Below are 15,230 nucleotides of genomic sequence, written 5' to 3'. Positions count from 1 at the left end.
TATCAACCTTACATAAAGCAGATCTCTACCCCCCAGCCCCCTCCTCCCGCAATGGGGGTCCAATAAAACCCTGGAACATCCTGAGCATAATGAACATCAACTGGATATAAAACAGAACTCAAATTTTAATGGTTAAGGATGGGAGTATCTTCCTCTGTGGTGGGAGGAAAAACTGAAAATGCCAGAACATGATGTTTATAAAGGTTTTGAACTAATACATAAAATTAAAATAAAGATAAATGAAAACACTTGTAAAAAGGATTATTAAAGATAAGATAGTACTATTGTAAGTATAATCCAGCAGCCTGGAAATTAAGAATGTCTCATTATACATAAGCAGTGCAGGGATATCTGGAGAGGTTTATCTTTTTGGAACAGGCTGAAAGAGCAGAAACAAAATACCTATTTTCCTTTACTAATTTAGGAGTTGGAGAAAAAAAATAAAATAAAATAAAGGAAAAACAAAACAAAGCAAAGGGGGCCTAGAAGAGGACGAAGAGTATTTTTCTTCACAGGTGAAGAGAATGAAGAATAACAATACCACTTTCTCTTTGTGTAGCTAAATCAAGATGAGGATTTCATTAAAGACTGTAAAAATAAAGAACTACTTCCTAGACTTCAAAATATTTAAAAATAAAACAATAAGGGATACAGTAAGAAGTGACAGTGTCTCACTTCTCCATTCCCAACAGTCTTAACAATCCTGGTTTTAAAGTGAAATATAAATTTCTAATTATAATTCACTCCAAATAATTGTGTTCATTCAAAAACTCTCAAGAGAACACTTACTGAGTTAGCAAGAAAAAAAAAAAAACAGAAAGTGAGGCCATAATCATAATACTGTTGACCTGAAAGTTTCCAGTCCTTCTCGTTTGTATCACGTTTTCTTACTCAACTGCCTCAAATGTTTTTCTCTATCTTCTGTGAGCAACTTTCTGAGATAACAGACCAAACAACAAATATTCTACCAGCAGACATCCTCCAACACCCACAATTTTCAGAAAATGCAAAAGGCAGATGAGTAGCCATCACAAAACATTTAGGCTTCAGTAAAAAATGTTAGTCTTTTCTTGTGTAGAAGATTAAGATGTCTGACCTCCAGATGAGCTGAACTATAATGTTCACATAATAATATCTGGGTTTGAACTTGTTCAATGCTTGGCAAAGACCACCTGCAGACATGGAGTCCATCTAAAATGGACTAAAATGGTGCTTCCACTGTCATAGTTCGAGGACTTATTAATAAAATTATATGTTTGAAGACTTATTTTGAATCAGTGTTCCTGCATCTGCTTACCTCTCATGGTTTGAATTCAGGTACACAGGGTTCAATATGTCATTCCAAATGTAAGTGCCAGAAGAGCACTGACTTCTAGTAGGCTGTTTTACCTTCCATATCCCTAGGACATATGAAAAGACACTAGATGCATGCATTTCAGCATATTATTTTCATGCTCTTCCTTTCTCCAGCTATGGCTAATGTCTGTTTTTACAAACCAGTTCGGGAATGCAAGTCCTGCTTTTTGTGTGGCTGATACCTCACCAACTGTTGCAGGGAAATAAGCTTAAGTCTGAAATGAGGTGATAACAGGGAAAAAAATACTTTGTTTTCAACATGTAATCTGCAGTTTGCCTTGAAGGAGCCAGTCCTATTCAGGCTATTTACTTATGCAAGTCAACTTTATATACTTATTTAACTAAGTTTCCATGTGTTCAGTACTAGCGTATTGCATATAGAGTTGGTAGGACATTTTGATCATATGTGTATATTTTGTTCTAAAGTCCTCACCTTCCCCTCTAGTGCTGAATACAAGCAAATTTGAGAATGAAATACTGGCCAGGCTTCTGCAGGCCAACACACAACTTGCTAAGAATCCCAACTGGAAAAAGAGAGCAACTAGCTCTTCCCTGTGCTCTTTTCTGAGTGTTTATGATATCCATTTTTATTTTCTTCTGTTATAACTAGCTTAATATCTCGAACATTCACATTGCAAAATGAATGCAATGCAAATTTCTACAAAAACTTCTAATTACTTTGTAATATATTTTTAACTGGGAATGTGCAACAGATCTTATTTTTTTCTTCCTAGCTCACACATCTTCTACTGCATATAATTTCAGTTGAGTCAATGCTAAAAGCAACATCTGGAAAATGCAACAATAAATGAGAATAAATACAAAGTCACTGAATGGTTACTCATTTTCCTGTCTGTAAGCTACTCGTTTTCCTGTGCTTAGAGAGGAATGGCTATGAGAATTGATATGATTGGGCACACACACAAACTCTTATATTAATTTCCACTGCTACTTTTTTTTTTTTTTAAATGCAGACTGTTTAACTTCAGAACTGAATTTTGCTCAGATAGACACAGCCCAAAGATATTAGCCAGGTTCACTTTGGAATGAATGTATGTGAGTACTGGAGTGTGGAACCTTGGTCCCCTGTGAGAAGATGACTTTCAGGGAATGATCAGCACACAGGGATCCCACTGGAACAATTGCCTCTGAGAAACAAAACAAAACAAGCTAGCAAAACAGAAACCTCACTGACGACCAACATAGTTTCCATGTGAGAAAACTCATATGTACAAGTGCTTTAAAGCAGTCTGATGAGAGAGTAATAAAAACTGCATTCAACTGTGAGAATGTCCCTCTATCACATCTGTCAATTCCACTGGCAGACTTTGCCAACAGATTCAAAATGTAAGGGCAGACAATGCAAGAAAGAGTTTGGTATACGCAGTGATAAAAATTTGCAGTTTACATTAAACAAGACCAGGATTTTTCAATTTCCTACTTTGCGGTTGTTGTCAATCATATTTGCAGTCAGTCTGTGCTACATTTCTGTATGTGCACTCCTGTGTTTTCCCAGGTGATGTTTTGAAAATGAAACTCCAGTTGGATCAAGCCCTCTGGGGCTAATTAATTAAAACTTGTAACAGATTTTGAAAGCCTTGAAAATGATGGTCTGTAGCAAAATCCAAGTAATAAAACACTATTTACTCCATTACTTCAGAAAATTAAATAAAAAGCTGCATGTTCCTTCCACGCACCACTGGCCAGTTATCGCAATACAGACAGACTATACAACAGAAAGAGAGACTGCCAGTCTCTCTTCTTTTGCAAATAATGTCTTTAGAAAGACTGCAGGAGACAAATTCCCAGTTACAAATCAATATTTTCTTTGATGTCTCCCTAATTTTCTGTGCATATGTTTAAGCTTTCACTTCCTGTAGCAGCACTGCAAAACTCAAGAACTTTAAGCTTTAGATCTCACTAGTAAATCTAGCACTGTAAAAGTGAAATAAACACTTCTGTAAGTGACATATTTTTATACAGATTTAACACTGAGAAATACTGAAGCATTTCTATTCTTGCTGACATTGGCTAAGGAAATGACAGAATAAATCCTCAGCATGGAAAGTGTTTGCTTCTCTTCTCTATTAACTGCTTATGGTCCTTTCCCCAAGTGTCTACTGGTGCATCAAGGAGAGGAAAAAGCATTAATAACTGTTGCCTTGATGTTAAAAACGGCTTAATAATGGAGTTTGTAGGTAAGAATATGCTTTTCCAACCGTGATGGCATGTCTTTTTAAATTCCTTTGGGCCTCAATTCAGTAAAATACTTAAGCACAGTACTTAAGGTAAGTCATAGCCTCAATTTCCACTTGATTTGAAATGTGCTTTTGTGTGATTTACTGAGTAATGGTCTGTATCATTAATGTTCCCTGTCAAACTAACGTTTTTTCCTCTAGAGAAAAAGAAACAAGGAAACTCAGTAAGGTTCTCTAAAGATTATCCCATTGAAGGAGGAAACAGTGAGGTCGGCACCATTACTCCAAGCCCACCAAAGCAAAGAGAGTGTCTGAATATTTCAGAGATTTCAGTCTTAAGACTTTGACATTCCTTGTGCAGTGGTAAAAAAAAACTCAAACAAGAATTCAACAATTATTTTAAAGGTCAACATAATTAATCCACTCTAAATTGGCAATCTTGCAACTAACAGATAACCGATTTAATTAAAAAAGAGGTAACACTGTCCTTCCAATTTCCTGTTAATTGACAGCTGGTTTCTGATGGGAGTTTTCTTCTTTTCAGGTTTGCCTCCTAAAGTTTTAGTACCAAATACACGCAAATCCCATTGTTCTTTTCCAAGTACCTTCTTGCTGCACATCACCAAAAAAGGGGAAAAAAAAACAAAACCAGAAAAAAATAGAAGTGGGTAACAAAGAGACAGAGAATTCAAGAGGAAGATAAAAATAAATGTCAGATGTGCTCACAAATGCATACAGGTATGAGCCAGAGACTTAAGTGGAGTACTGGCAGTTTATACTTAGTAAAACCTGCACAAAACTGTTTCTATACAAATCAACGGACGCCACGAGGCAACAAAATCATCAGAAGGCAAATCATTAATTCACTATCATATGATAAAGGCAGAAGCAGAATGACTTAAAAAAGCATTTCACTTAGATAACTGCAGTTTAAGCAAGGTTCAGTGCATGCCTTCACAGGCAAAATAAGGACACAACAGCTTCTTACCTGAGCTTTTATTGGTTTTGTTTTGTCTGCTCTTTACTTGCTCAGTCCATAATGTAGGATAACGAGAAGCTATATCTAAGAAGAAAAAAAAAAAAAAGACAAAAAAATTTGTAAATGTTCCAGTTTTCTAAAAGTTACCAGCAGCTATATAATACGTGTTCCATTTTAAAGATACATGGATACTAAGAAGAAGAAAAAAGTGTACACTGGTCTGCATTTGAATAGGTAAAATCTTTAGTCACAGAAAGGCACAAATAGTTTTTCTGATTCCATTTATAACAAGGGTTAAAATACATACTTGAAGAATAAAATCATATTTAAACAGAATAATAATAAGCCAGTGCAGACCCAAAATATGTAATGACTTTAGATCAGATTCTGATCAGAGATTTACGCTGAATGCTAAGATAGTACACGACTATCACTGCATATGGGCCTTGAGCTTTCCATTCACAGAGCACTGAATTTCCACAGATGCAAATAAGCCTGACAAAACACCAACCACCAACCTCATATTGCTACACGATATGCTGAGGGTAGCATTCAGGCTTTTAGTATCCTTGTTTGGCTATAAAGTTTCAATTTGCACTGTGGCTCAAGTTTAAAACCCCTGTCTGTGCCCTGAGTACTGGTAGCAAATTCGCTATGTCAGGAACCCACAGCTGAAGTGTCACCTCTGAGCTACTCCATCAAATTCACTGTTGTTTTTTTTTTTTTTTTTTTTTTTTTACTTATTCCCAAAAAGGTATGTTTTTAATTTCTTTTCACTTCAGGAAGTCTAATCAGCTATCACAGTTACCAAAGTTCTAAGGTAGAATTTGATGCTGTTCATACTGCATTAGATAATATCACACTGTTAAATTCCTATTGACACTTACCTTCTTCATCACCTTGAGGCTGAGTTTCCAGCGCAGGAGCTGAGACATCATCTGAATTCAGAATGGAAAAGATTTGCAAGGAGACTACAATTATGAGAGTAAGCTAAATAAGTGTACATACATGATTGATGCTAATGATTTGCACATAGCCCCGGCCGGTAAACAAACAAATTTAAGCATTATTAGCATGAACTGCATAGCACAGATACATTACATCTGCAGGCTACATCTGCCATAAACGGATAGATCTTAAGATTATGGCTGATAAACTGATTGCAGGGTCTTTGATAAGGCATGAAGTGACCAGGTTGCTTTCCAGATAGTAATTCTTCATTTTGAATGATGCACATGGATTCCTATAAATTATAATTGAAAAATGAGCATTTCTGAGGATGTAATCGAGTAAATGTATAAAAGGGGTAAGCCCTGTGAAAGCAAAAGCAGCCTGAGATGAACAAGTGGTTGCAGACATGTTGAAACCTTAAAATGAAGCAAGATTCATAGATTAAAGAAACAGAACATTGCTTGCATCATTCTTATCCTTTAGCCAGCTATCTCCATTAGTCCACAATCAACCATTACTGCAAAACAAGAGGGATGAAAATTTACAGAAATTGTAGGAGTGTGTGGATAATCTTCACCTCAGTAAAATACAGTGGAAGCAGTGCTGGAAAATGAAATTTCACTATGAGAAAGTTTTAAATTAGCAGTTTAAAATCTTTACCATTTTAAAATCTTTATGCCATGTTTTTGTCATTTAAAATTACTTCAGACACTGAGTAAATGCAAGTTAGCAGAACTTCACAGCACCTATTTTCTCATAAAAAGGAGCTAACTCCAAGACCAAGGTACCCCTCAGCAAATGGCATCTTTCACACAAGGGTATTATGAGAATTTCACAGTTTCACAACTGGACCAGCAGAATTTTTAGAGATGAAGAATCTCTAGATTCTCTAAATCTAAGTCTAATCTAATCTAATTCTAAATGAAGGTAATTGTGGAACTTTCTTTTGACGGAGAGTTTAGAAGCTCTCTGACCTTCTCATCTCGAGGCTAATTCATAACAAATACAGATGCAATGTAAATACCGATGTGCACATAAAACCAAACTTAGAGACATGGAACACTACCCTCAATACCTCAATACTTCAATACTTTTCACAAGTAAAGCAGGAGAAATAGGAACTTATCTTAATTGCAAAATGTTTTAACTAAAGCATAAGGAGACTTTTTTAAAGAAAGAATGTTCATCCGTTCCATGCAATGACAAGATAATTTGCCCTAATGATATCACAGACCATAACCTCCCATTAGTTTTGCTGGCATTTCTATGGTATCTGCTGGGTGTTGGAATAAGATCATCAATTAATTTCAGAGAGGCCATTGAACATCCCAGTGTTTTGGAAATAAAGATATGCATTTAGATCATCAATCAGCATGTGAGATTCAGAAAATCTCCAGATTTTTAGAGAGCAGTTTTGGGTGGTAAATATTACCAAGAGCTCAACCACAAATTCTGTTTTGGGTTTAAGTAACATTTTTCTCTGATCATCTTCATGTACACAGTTTCAGTTTGTGATTCTTTTGATCTTAAGTTTCTACCTAAAATTAAGATATAATTTTTGTAATATAACACAATATAAAGCTTTAATAATTATCAGCCCAATCAAAATTATATTCTTGGCAAAGAACTCTGTTCGTTGAAACAGTATTTATTAAGAAGCATTTAAGGCACAATTTATGAATATAAATACATGTTAAAAATCCCAACACTCAGATGCTTAACTGCAATATTAACAGTCATAAGACTGGTCTTAGGTTCTCCCCCCAAAATTGAAAGAGCTTTTCTTTTCATCTCCATCAAATCAAATGTTTGGTATGGGACATCTGTGTAATCTAAAAGGCAATAACATCCAGAACTGGAGGAGCTATGTCAGATCCTGTAGTACCCATAATGTGAAGGAGGATATTCACATTAATTTTCTGCTTGTGCTCTGTCAAAGTGTCTCTGCTTTTCATAAAAATTTTTTGTGCTAAGAATGAAGAAGCACGTACAACTTCCTTGTTCAAAACAAAATTCAATATAACATCCAATTACAAAGCACCTCATCTCCATATTAATTAGATGTTTCAAAAGTTAACTTTCTAGGATTTCCTGGCCAGCACCTACATTCCACTACATATGTACATAGATATGAACAAACCATTCAGTTATCAGAGTTCCCTTAGTAAGAACAGGGTCCTGCAGTCAGCTAAGATTCAGAAGAAACATGCTTCCATCTCTAACACTTGTGTTTTTCAGATAGTCTGAATATTTTCTTTGGCTAAAGGAGAGAACTATGGTGCAGGGGATATGCTTTAAACCTTTAAGCTCTGTTTCTGTTTGATTTAACATGCAAATCTGCAAACATTCAAGCAGAGTTCCCAACCTCCAAAATTTGTAGCTGGAGTTTTTTGTTCAGCACTGGAATATTCAAAGAAAGTGAGATGCTCAACTGCAACAGATATCCCTCTAGGAAATGCTTTCTGAGTTTGTGTAGGGCATTTTGGAAGAAGAGACTGTCTCAGGCCTGAATGTATACTCTTGAGTATAGTCATCAAGACCAAACAAGTTTGGGGCACATCTTCTGTATCAGCAGGAATGTTGAGGACCTTCCTAAGCTTACTGGGTTTGATTATCAGTCTCTCCACCTGTGCACTTCCAGTTAGTCCACAGCAACATGCTGAGGGACATTGGGCAGGCAGGGGAGCATTCTGAATTTATTCCAAAAACTACTACTTTTATGCTCTGTCTATAAAATATTTTTACCACACTGACTATGAAGCAAAAGCACGCATCTTTAACTCAGATGACAGATTCAGTTCATTACTCTGTGATGGTCCTAAAAAGGTTGTGATGTTTCTGAAAATGCTATTTCATTTAAATCATATGGCAGTGACTTGTTAGAAGGGAGAGGAGAAGGAGCTAGCTGTATCTGAGAAAAGCCATGGACCACCTGAGAACAAGGACATCAGCCTTTGCGCCACAGGCTTGTGCTGGAGAATAAAAACAAGGTGTGAGCGAACTGCAGCTCTGCCATTTTAGAAACAAGTACATGAGATGCAAAGGGAGGCATAATAAAGTGTCTTCATTTAATTTTCTTGTTCTATGAGCATTCATACAGGCTTCAGCAAGTCTGCCCTCCCATTCATAAACAAAAAACCCCCAACATTTATATATGGAATAGTTCATAAAGCTCAAAGGTCAAAATAAATGTACTGACCCAAAACAAATTTTCACAGAAATATATCTGGAAATACAGAAAGGATCAATTTTCTAGCGCTTATTCAATAACCTCATCACTACTAGTCTTAAAAAAAGCATTGAGTTTCTGAACAGTACAGTGGATAACTTAAATCTGGGATATATTACAATGCTGTAAAAAATCCTGTAAAACTTATTTCAGTTATATTTACAGTGGACCAAACTGGATAGTCATTAGCATTTACACTAAGTAGAAGAAACTTCTTTAAAATTAATTTATCCTATCCTAACTGGCACAAAAATTTAGAATGTTATTTTGAGCCAAGTCTAAAATTATTTAAAGCGTTTGGAGAGTGTGAGCTTTAATTCTGTTAAAAGATATCCCCCCTTCATTTAAACCTACCAACTATGTTGGAGTTGCATCAGATTTTGTCCTGCCAACAAGATACACTGTGATCTATCTCTAAGAATAACAATCATCTGGCCATGAATTTAAGCAATCACTTTAACTAATCACAGTGTAGAACAAAGGCTGGGTCCAAGATGACTGGTTGATACAGAGATAAAGCAAGAACTCCATTCCCAAGACCTTGGGACTGCAGAATGCTGGCTTTATCGAGCAGACAGAATAATCTGTTCTCCAGGACAAGAGAACAACATGAGAAAACAGCTCAGATTATGGCTATGGGAAGGAAAGTTATTTTCCAAACAGCATAAAATCCATAGGGGATTAGAGATTAGAAAAATATGTCACATATACACATATGCATATTATATATGCAAATATAATAGGAGATGAATATTCACTGATATTCAGAACTATGAAAAATCAAGGGGGTATATCCCACAGCTATTTTAATCCCTATTTAAAGGTCATTTAAGATATTTACCTGCTTTTCCTGCACCTTCTCTTTGTGGCAGTTTCTCACTCACTGAGCCTGCAATTGTAGAAAGAAATTAACCAGAAAAAAAAATATTTTCATATTTAATTTTTTTTCTAAGAAACACAGCTTCAACAATTAGTCTTTTTTTTTTTTTTTTCTTTTCTTTTTTTTTTTTTAACAGCAATAACAACATTAAATTCTTCCTTTGCAAACCAAGTATTTTAGCTTTGCATTGTGTGTGCTGGAGAGGCAGGACAAGGCATTAAAAGTCTGAGCCCGGGTTCACTGTAGGAGAGAGGGGACCTCAGAACTGGGGACCTGGGAAGGGAGGCATTGCTGATGGGAAAGGAGTAACGAAATCTGCAGTCGAAAGGTGTGTTTTAACTGCTTATTCTACCGGCCTGAATACCAGCCCACCAATCTTCATTGGAAGTCATCAAGAAATGGAGCATCCATTGGTTTCCTTAGTAGTTTTTACAAGAGCTAGTTGGCTTCAGGGTTCAAAAAGAAACAATGCCTTTTGTCAGTTATATGTCTCACTAGTGCAACAGTTTGATCCTCATGCTAGTCACTTGTCTTTATATCCATCTCTGACACAATAAAGTTTAAAATGAAATTTGTGGGTTTATTTTCCTCTCAGAAGGGTCAAATATAGTGATCGTTATTATCCATCAGTTTTTACCACATCAATTCTCCTTACATACACCAGTATTTAAGCAAACAATACTTGACAGATACTTAAAGTGTATGAAATAATTGGGTTGCATTAATTGATCGAAATCCACTGTGGATTATAAAAAGAGTAACGTTTCATCACAATAAAGATGTTATAACAGAGCAATTTAAATGAGAAAGCTTATTAAATCAAAGGCCTTATTTACCATACAGAATGGAAGGTTACTTCAGCATGAAGTGTAGACACAGGAGTCTGCCAGAGGAAAGGCAATTAACATCACAGATCTGGCAAGTCAATTGGATCCACAAAAGAGCACAGAACAATGCAGCCATGTTGGCATTATGTTCTGGAGTATTCAGCTTCTAACACATATGTATATTCATATCAAAAATAATCTAATTTGGACTTGTTTCATTTTTGCACGATGGTACGTTTTTATTGCATTGTGTTTGAATTATTAGAAATTCAATATACTTAGCAATGCATCAGTATTAATTCAGACAAGAAAAATAAAAGCCAGTATATTCAAAGGCAGTATATCCAAAAGTGTTTGGGATGGCTTGCTATAGACTGCAATACTAATCACCAATGTTCATCCTGAAGAGGAGGCAGATGCTTGCCTTTACACTAAATGAAGAGCTTTTGGATATTTGGCCTGACTTTGCTGAGAGGCCAAGCTTGAACTCAGATAATTCAGTTTTAGAAAATACTATGCTCAAAATTACAGGTGTTTCTAACTGCACTAGAGACCAACTGATCCAGTCTTTCCTCAAATCTCATCAAATTGCAATTAACTCCATAGTTTCTCAATTTGATTTTGAGGTATAGCAGTACATATAAAATTTTTCTTGCAAATACAGAGATTTTGTTTCATTCTCATTGACACCGCAGTGATTTACACCAGTTTGTGAGTACAAACAGTATTCAGCCTAGGTGTATGCGTGATGAAGGACCACTGATGGTTCCTTTGCATTGCGGAGTTATAAGTAAAGCCTCAGTTTGAGAACAATATTATCTGTTTCTATGTACACTCAGCACCAGATTTGATTTTCTTCACTTTGCTATTATTAGTCCTAAATTTTGAAGGAAAATTGATAGATGGTAAAAGACAGTATCATTCACAGAGGTTAATTTTGCCATAGTGAAACTAATCTCACTATGAAATTAGATGAATGCTAGGAAAATTAGGTTCAGTGCGCAAACATTAACTTTTGCGGTCTTAAGAAATGAAGAAAAATACTCTCAGAACTTCATAAAAAAAGCAATCAGTACCCTTCAATTTCTTTCATCTTGAATTTTAAACTACATATCAGAAAGTCTATTTTTTCTAAGTTCGAAGCGGAGAGAGAATTGATCTTATATCACTTTTTTCTAGCATTTTCTGAATATATTTGTGTATTGCTAGTTTAAAATGGTGATAGCAAGATGGATTTCCAAATTTCTAGGAAAGTATGTCTTCAATACTCACAAAAAATGTTCACATTTTCAGCCGGGCATGAAATAGAAATAGCAACATATAACTTACGTAAAATGCAATACAATCTGCTTCCTAATTTTCAGTGCACTGTAAACAACCAAATCACCATATAAGTATTTTTATGGAAGGCGAGGAGTCAAGGAGACCTTTTAGATTCAGCAGCATTATTTTATTAAGAAGATCTTAGTACCATTTTACCTTTTCTCCTCCATTTGCATGGTTGTGATGAATTAAGAAAAAAATAATAAATCACAGAATCATAGAATCACCAAGGTTGGAAAAGACCCACAGGATCATGCAGCCCAACCATCCACTTATCACCAATAGTTCTCACTAAACCATGTCCCTCAAAACAACATCCAAACATTCCTTGAACACCTCCTGGATCAGTGACTCCACCACCTCCCTGGGTAGCCCATTCCAGTGCCTGACCACTCTTTTGGAGAAATAATACTTCCTAATGTCCAGCTTGAATCTCCTCTGGCACAGCTTGAAGCTATTAAACATGAAATCACAGAATCATTCCTTAGTTTATGGTGAAACCCACCATACAGCCTATTTTCAGTCATATGATTTCTGAGGCACAATAAACTTTCCAGGGAATGTAATTAGTGTTTTGTGATTTGTGATTTTAACACATTTTCTACAGTTCTGATCAGATGTGGGTGGACTTCGAAAGAGAAAAAGAGAAAGTGAAAGCCTCATGTCTAGCTAAAGAATATTTGATATGGAATATCAAGAAAGAAGAAAGTAAATTTCCCATCCTGCTTAATATTTTGGATATATGTGTGTCTGATTGTCTGACAGGGAATTGCAGGGAATAGGGAAAGTACTACATATAGGTACAGAAGAACTAGATAAATCAAGAATGGATAATTTTCCCAACATAAAAAGAACAATACAACATAAATCAAAGAGTTTGTGACCTTACCAATTGCATCCATTTCCAGTATGTTATCTGACAATAATATTATACAGACAGGAAGAGTTTTAAACATTTAAAGATTGTTGGTTTTGGACTTACAAGATGATAACAGCATTTTAAATATGAGGTAGCAAAACTACATCACAGAACAATAAAATTTGCTGCCGTATCTCTGCAATCCCACTGGCAGAAGCCCAGAAGAGTTAATATGGCATTAAAAAAACCCTAGAGCAAAACACAGTGTTTTCCAACAATAATTTAACACCTGCTTCTCTATTTCTGTCCCATTTCCCAGGACTCCGCCTATGGAATTTCTGCAGCCCCCGTTAGTACTGATAAGAGATGAGGAGCCTTAAAAATGTCTTTCTTATGTCTGGTGTTCTTTAGTGAAAGGACTGTGGGAACATTCATCATTTTTAAGGAGCTTTCTTTTCAATGCTGTCATGGGAATGTGTTTGATTTACTCTCCTTCTCACCACTGCTCCTGCTGTAATGGTGATTATTTCCATGGGGTGGAATGGCATTCTGAGATTTATCGGGTGTGTTTTGGCAGTAACAAGTGTTGGAGTGGGAAGAAATGGGAAGGACAGAAGAGGAGCTTCTTTCAGGTAAAGATCTAATAGATAAACTGAAGGTTTTACATCAATCAGTTGTGCCTTTTTAATGCACCTCATAACCTGCAGCTTTCTTGTCTCTAACTAAAAAAAACCCACAGCTTTGATAAGAGCAACCAGAACAGCAGAAGGAACACAAAATTACTCACACAACTATTGTAGATACATAAAAAAATATGCATGTGATAATTTTCTATCCTAAGAGAGAAACTGTATTAATAGTATTGGAAGTAATGGCATTCCTGGAACAATAGTTAAGACAGGAGTATATCTCCCCAACAACAGCTACCCACTAACATATTGTTCATAATTCCTGTGCATGGTGGAACTAAGGAGAAAGTATAAAAAGGAATCAATGGTGACCTGGAAAGTTTCAACTTTGGGTGGGGAGGTGCAGGGGGGGGAGTAGGGAGGGAATAAATGTTATGCTAAACAGATGGCAATTTTTAACATACTGGGAAATGAGAGAGGGGTGCAGTTGTGCTTCAGGATTTCATTCTACAATATAAAAGCAAAGTTTTGCCTTATTACCCACGTAAGTTTTTGGAAAATCTGTTGCTACCTTCTATACTGAATGAGACAGTTTCTCCAGACAATTCAAGACAGAACTTTTATCCACCACTACATCAAAATCTCCTAGTACATCAAATCTATATCCGAGCTCTGCTGTAGCTGGACTTCTTTCCTGAGAGACAAAGAAGAAGTGGTCAGCAGTGTAATTTAAGAGCAGTGATACAAGCAGGGTAGAAAGTCTGCAGAAAGAGTCCCAAAGGATACAATAACAACTGCAAAATTACCCAAGAACTTCCATGGAGCAGAAACAGACTCTACATACTCACCTGGACATTGGAGCAGTCTACTTACTTTGGAGCTACTAAATTAAAATCAAATGCTACTACGACCTTCTCCTCAGCACTTCTGCAAAACTGATTTCCCTTCCCACTTCTCTCAAAATGAGCTGAAGCAGAAGTTTATCTGCTAGGCACATGAGTGTCTTTGAAAGGAACTGGGATTTGGTTTCCCTCCAGAGAGAATAGTTCTCACATCAACCTATTAACTAAATTGAATCTATCTTGCAGCTTCTACTTGATAATAATACTACTAATAGTAAATGTACAGTAAATATCTTACCAAAATTTTCAGTCAAAAGTAAACATCATAGAATGGCTTGGGTTGGAAGAATCCTTAGAGATCTAGTTCCAACCTTCTGCTGAGGGCAGAGCTGCCATCCATCAAATGAAACTTCTCGGGGTCCTATCCCACCCAGCTTTGATTGCCTCCAGGGATGGGGCACCCAGTGCTTCTCTGGGAAGCCTGTGCCAGTGCCTCACCACTCTCTGAATGAAGAATTTGTTCCTATTGTCTACATTAATATCCCTTATTTTAGAATTATTAAGGTTGGAAAAGGCTTTAATCCACTTATTTACAGATTCATTTCTATTACAGGGTTACCTTTTTGAAATTTTAAGTTATTTCTTCCATTCTGACTGAAAATGTGTTGCAGCACAAGCAGAATCAAAATACGTACAGTTCAAGTATTTTTAAAGCCATTTTTGTTGAAAGGATTCAATTATATCAGCTTCAAGCAAGGTGAATAGCAATTCTGGCAACTGTTCCTGCACTGGGGATTTTTCATATTTGTTATCAGTGTCAATGAAATGAAGTCAAAAAGCAAATTCCTAAAAAACAGTGAACTTGTTAATTGTCCTGATGAAAGACACAGGTCCAATACATATGGCAATGAGTTTGATTTGCCAGTTAATTTCTACAGACAATGATTTCATTATGTTCTTAGCACTTTTTTTAAATTTTATTTCTCCTCTGGGATTGGCCATTCATAAGATTTGCTGTGGGTGTTCTTTCTCTGGGCTGTAACACATCAAGATATTTACAATCAATATTTTTCATTGAGTTTGGATTTTTTTTCCTCAAAACACTTAAAATACAAAGAAAAAAAAAAAAAAAAAAAAAAAAAAAAAAAAAAAAAAAA

The 15,230-nt window shown here is 35.9% G+C and overlaps 1 protein-coding gene across 7 annotated transcripts in view; it reads right to left on the bottom strand.

Annotated features, from left to right (window-relative positions):
- The window catches only part of SMOC2 (SPARC related modular calcium binding 2), a 132,697-nt gene that overhangs the window by 59,097 nt on the left and 58,370 nt on the right, over positions 1–15,230 (bottom strand). For 4 of the 7 annotated variants that reach the window (XM_042820912.1, XM_042820921.1, XM_042820930.1 and 1 more), the window contains exons 5-7: positions 9,555–9,602; positions 5,421–5,504; positions 4,543–4,617 (exon numbers count right to left, since the gene is read on the bottom strand). In XM_042820912.1, the coding sequence (XP_042676846.1) occupies positions 4,543–4,617; positions 5,421–5,504; positions 9,555–9,602 (207 nt within the window). The remainder of the gene's footprint in view (positions 1–4,542; positions 4,618–5,420; positions 5,505–9,554; positions 9,603–15,230) is intronic. The other 3 variants (XM_042820949.1, XM_042820958.1, XM_042820967.1) reach the window with 1 other exon arrangement.

This window comes from Centrocercus urophasianus, unplaced genomic scaffold, assembly GCF_019232065.1.
Source record: "Centrocercus urophasianus isolate 14NV4802_14NV808 unplaced genomic scaffold, USGS_Curo_1.0 seq_10, whole genome shotgun sequence".
NCBI classification, from domain to species: Eukaryota; Metazoa; Chordata; class Aves; order Galliformes; family Phasianidae; genus Centrocercus; species Centrocercus urophasianus.
Note: the sequence above shows the minus strand (reverse complement) of the source record. Positions and strands in the feature narration are given on the sequence as shown.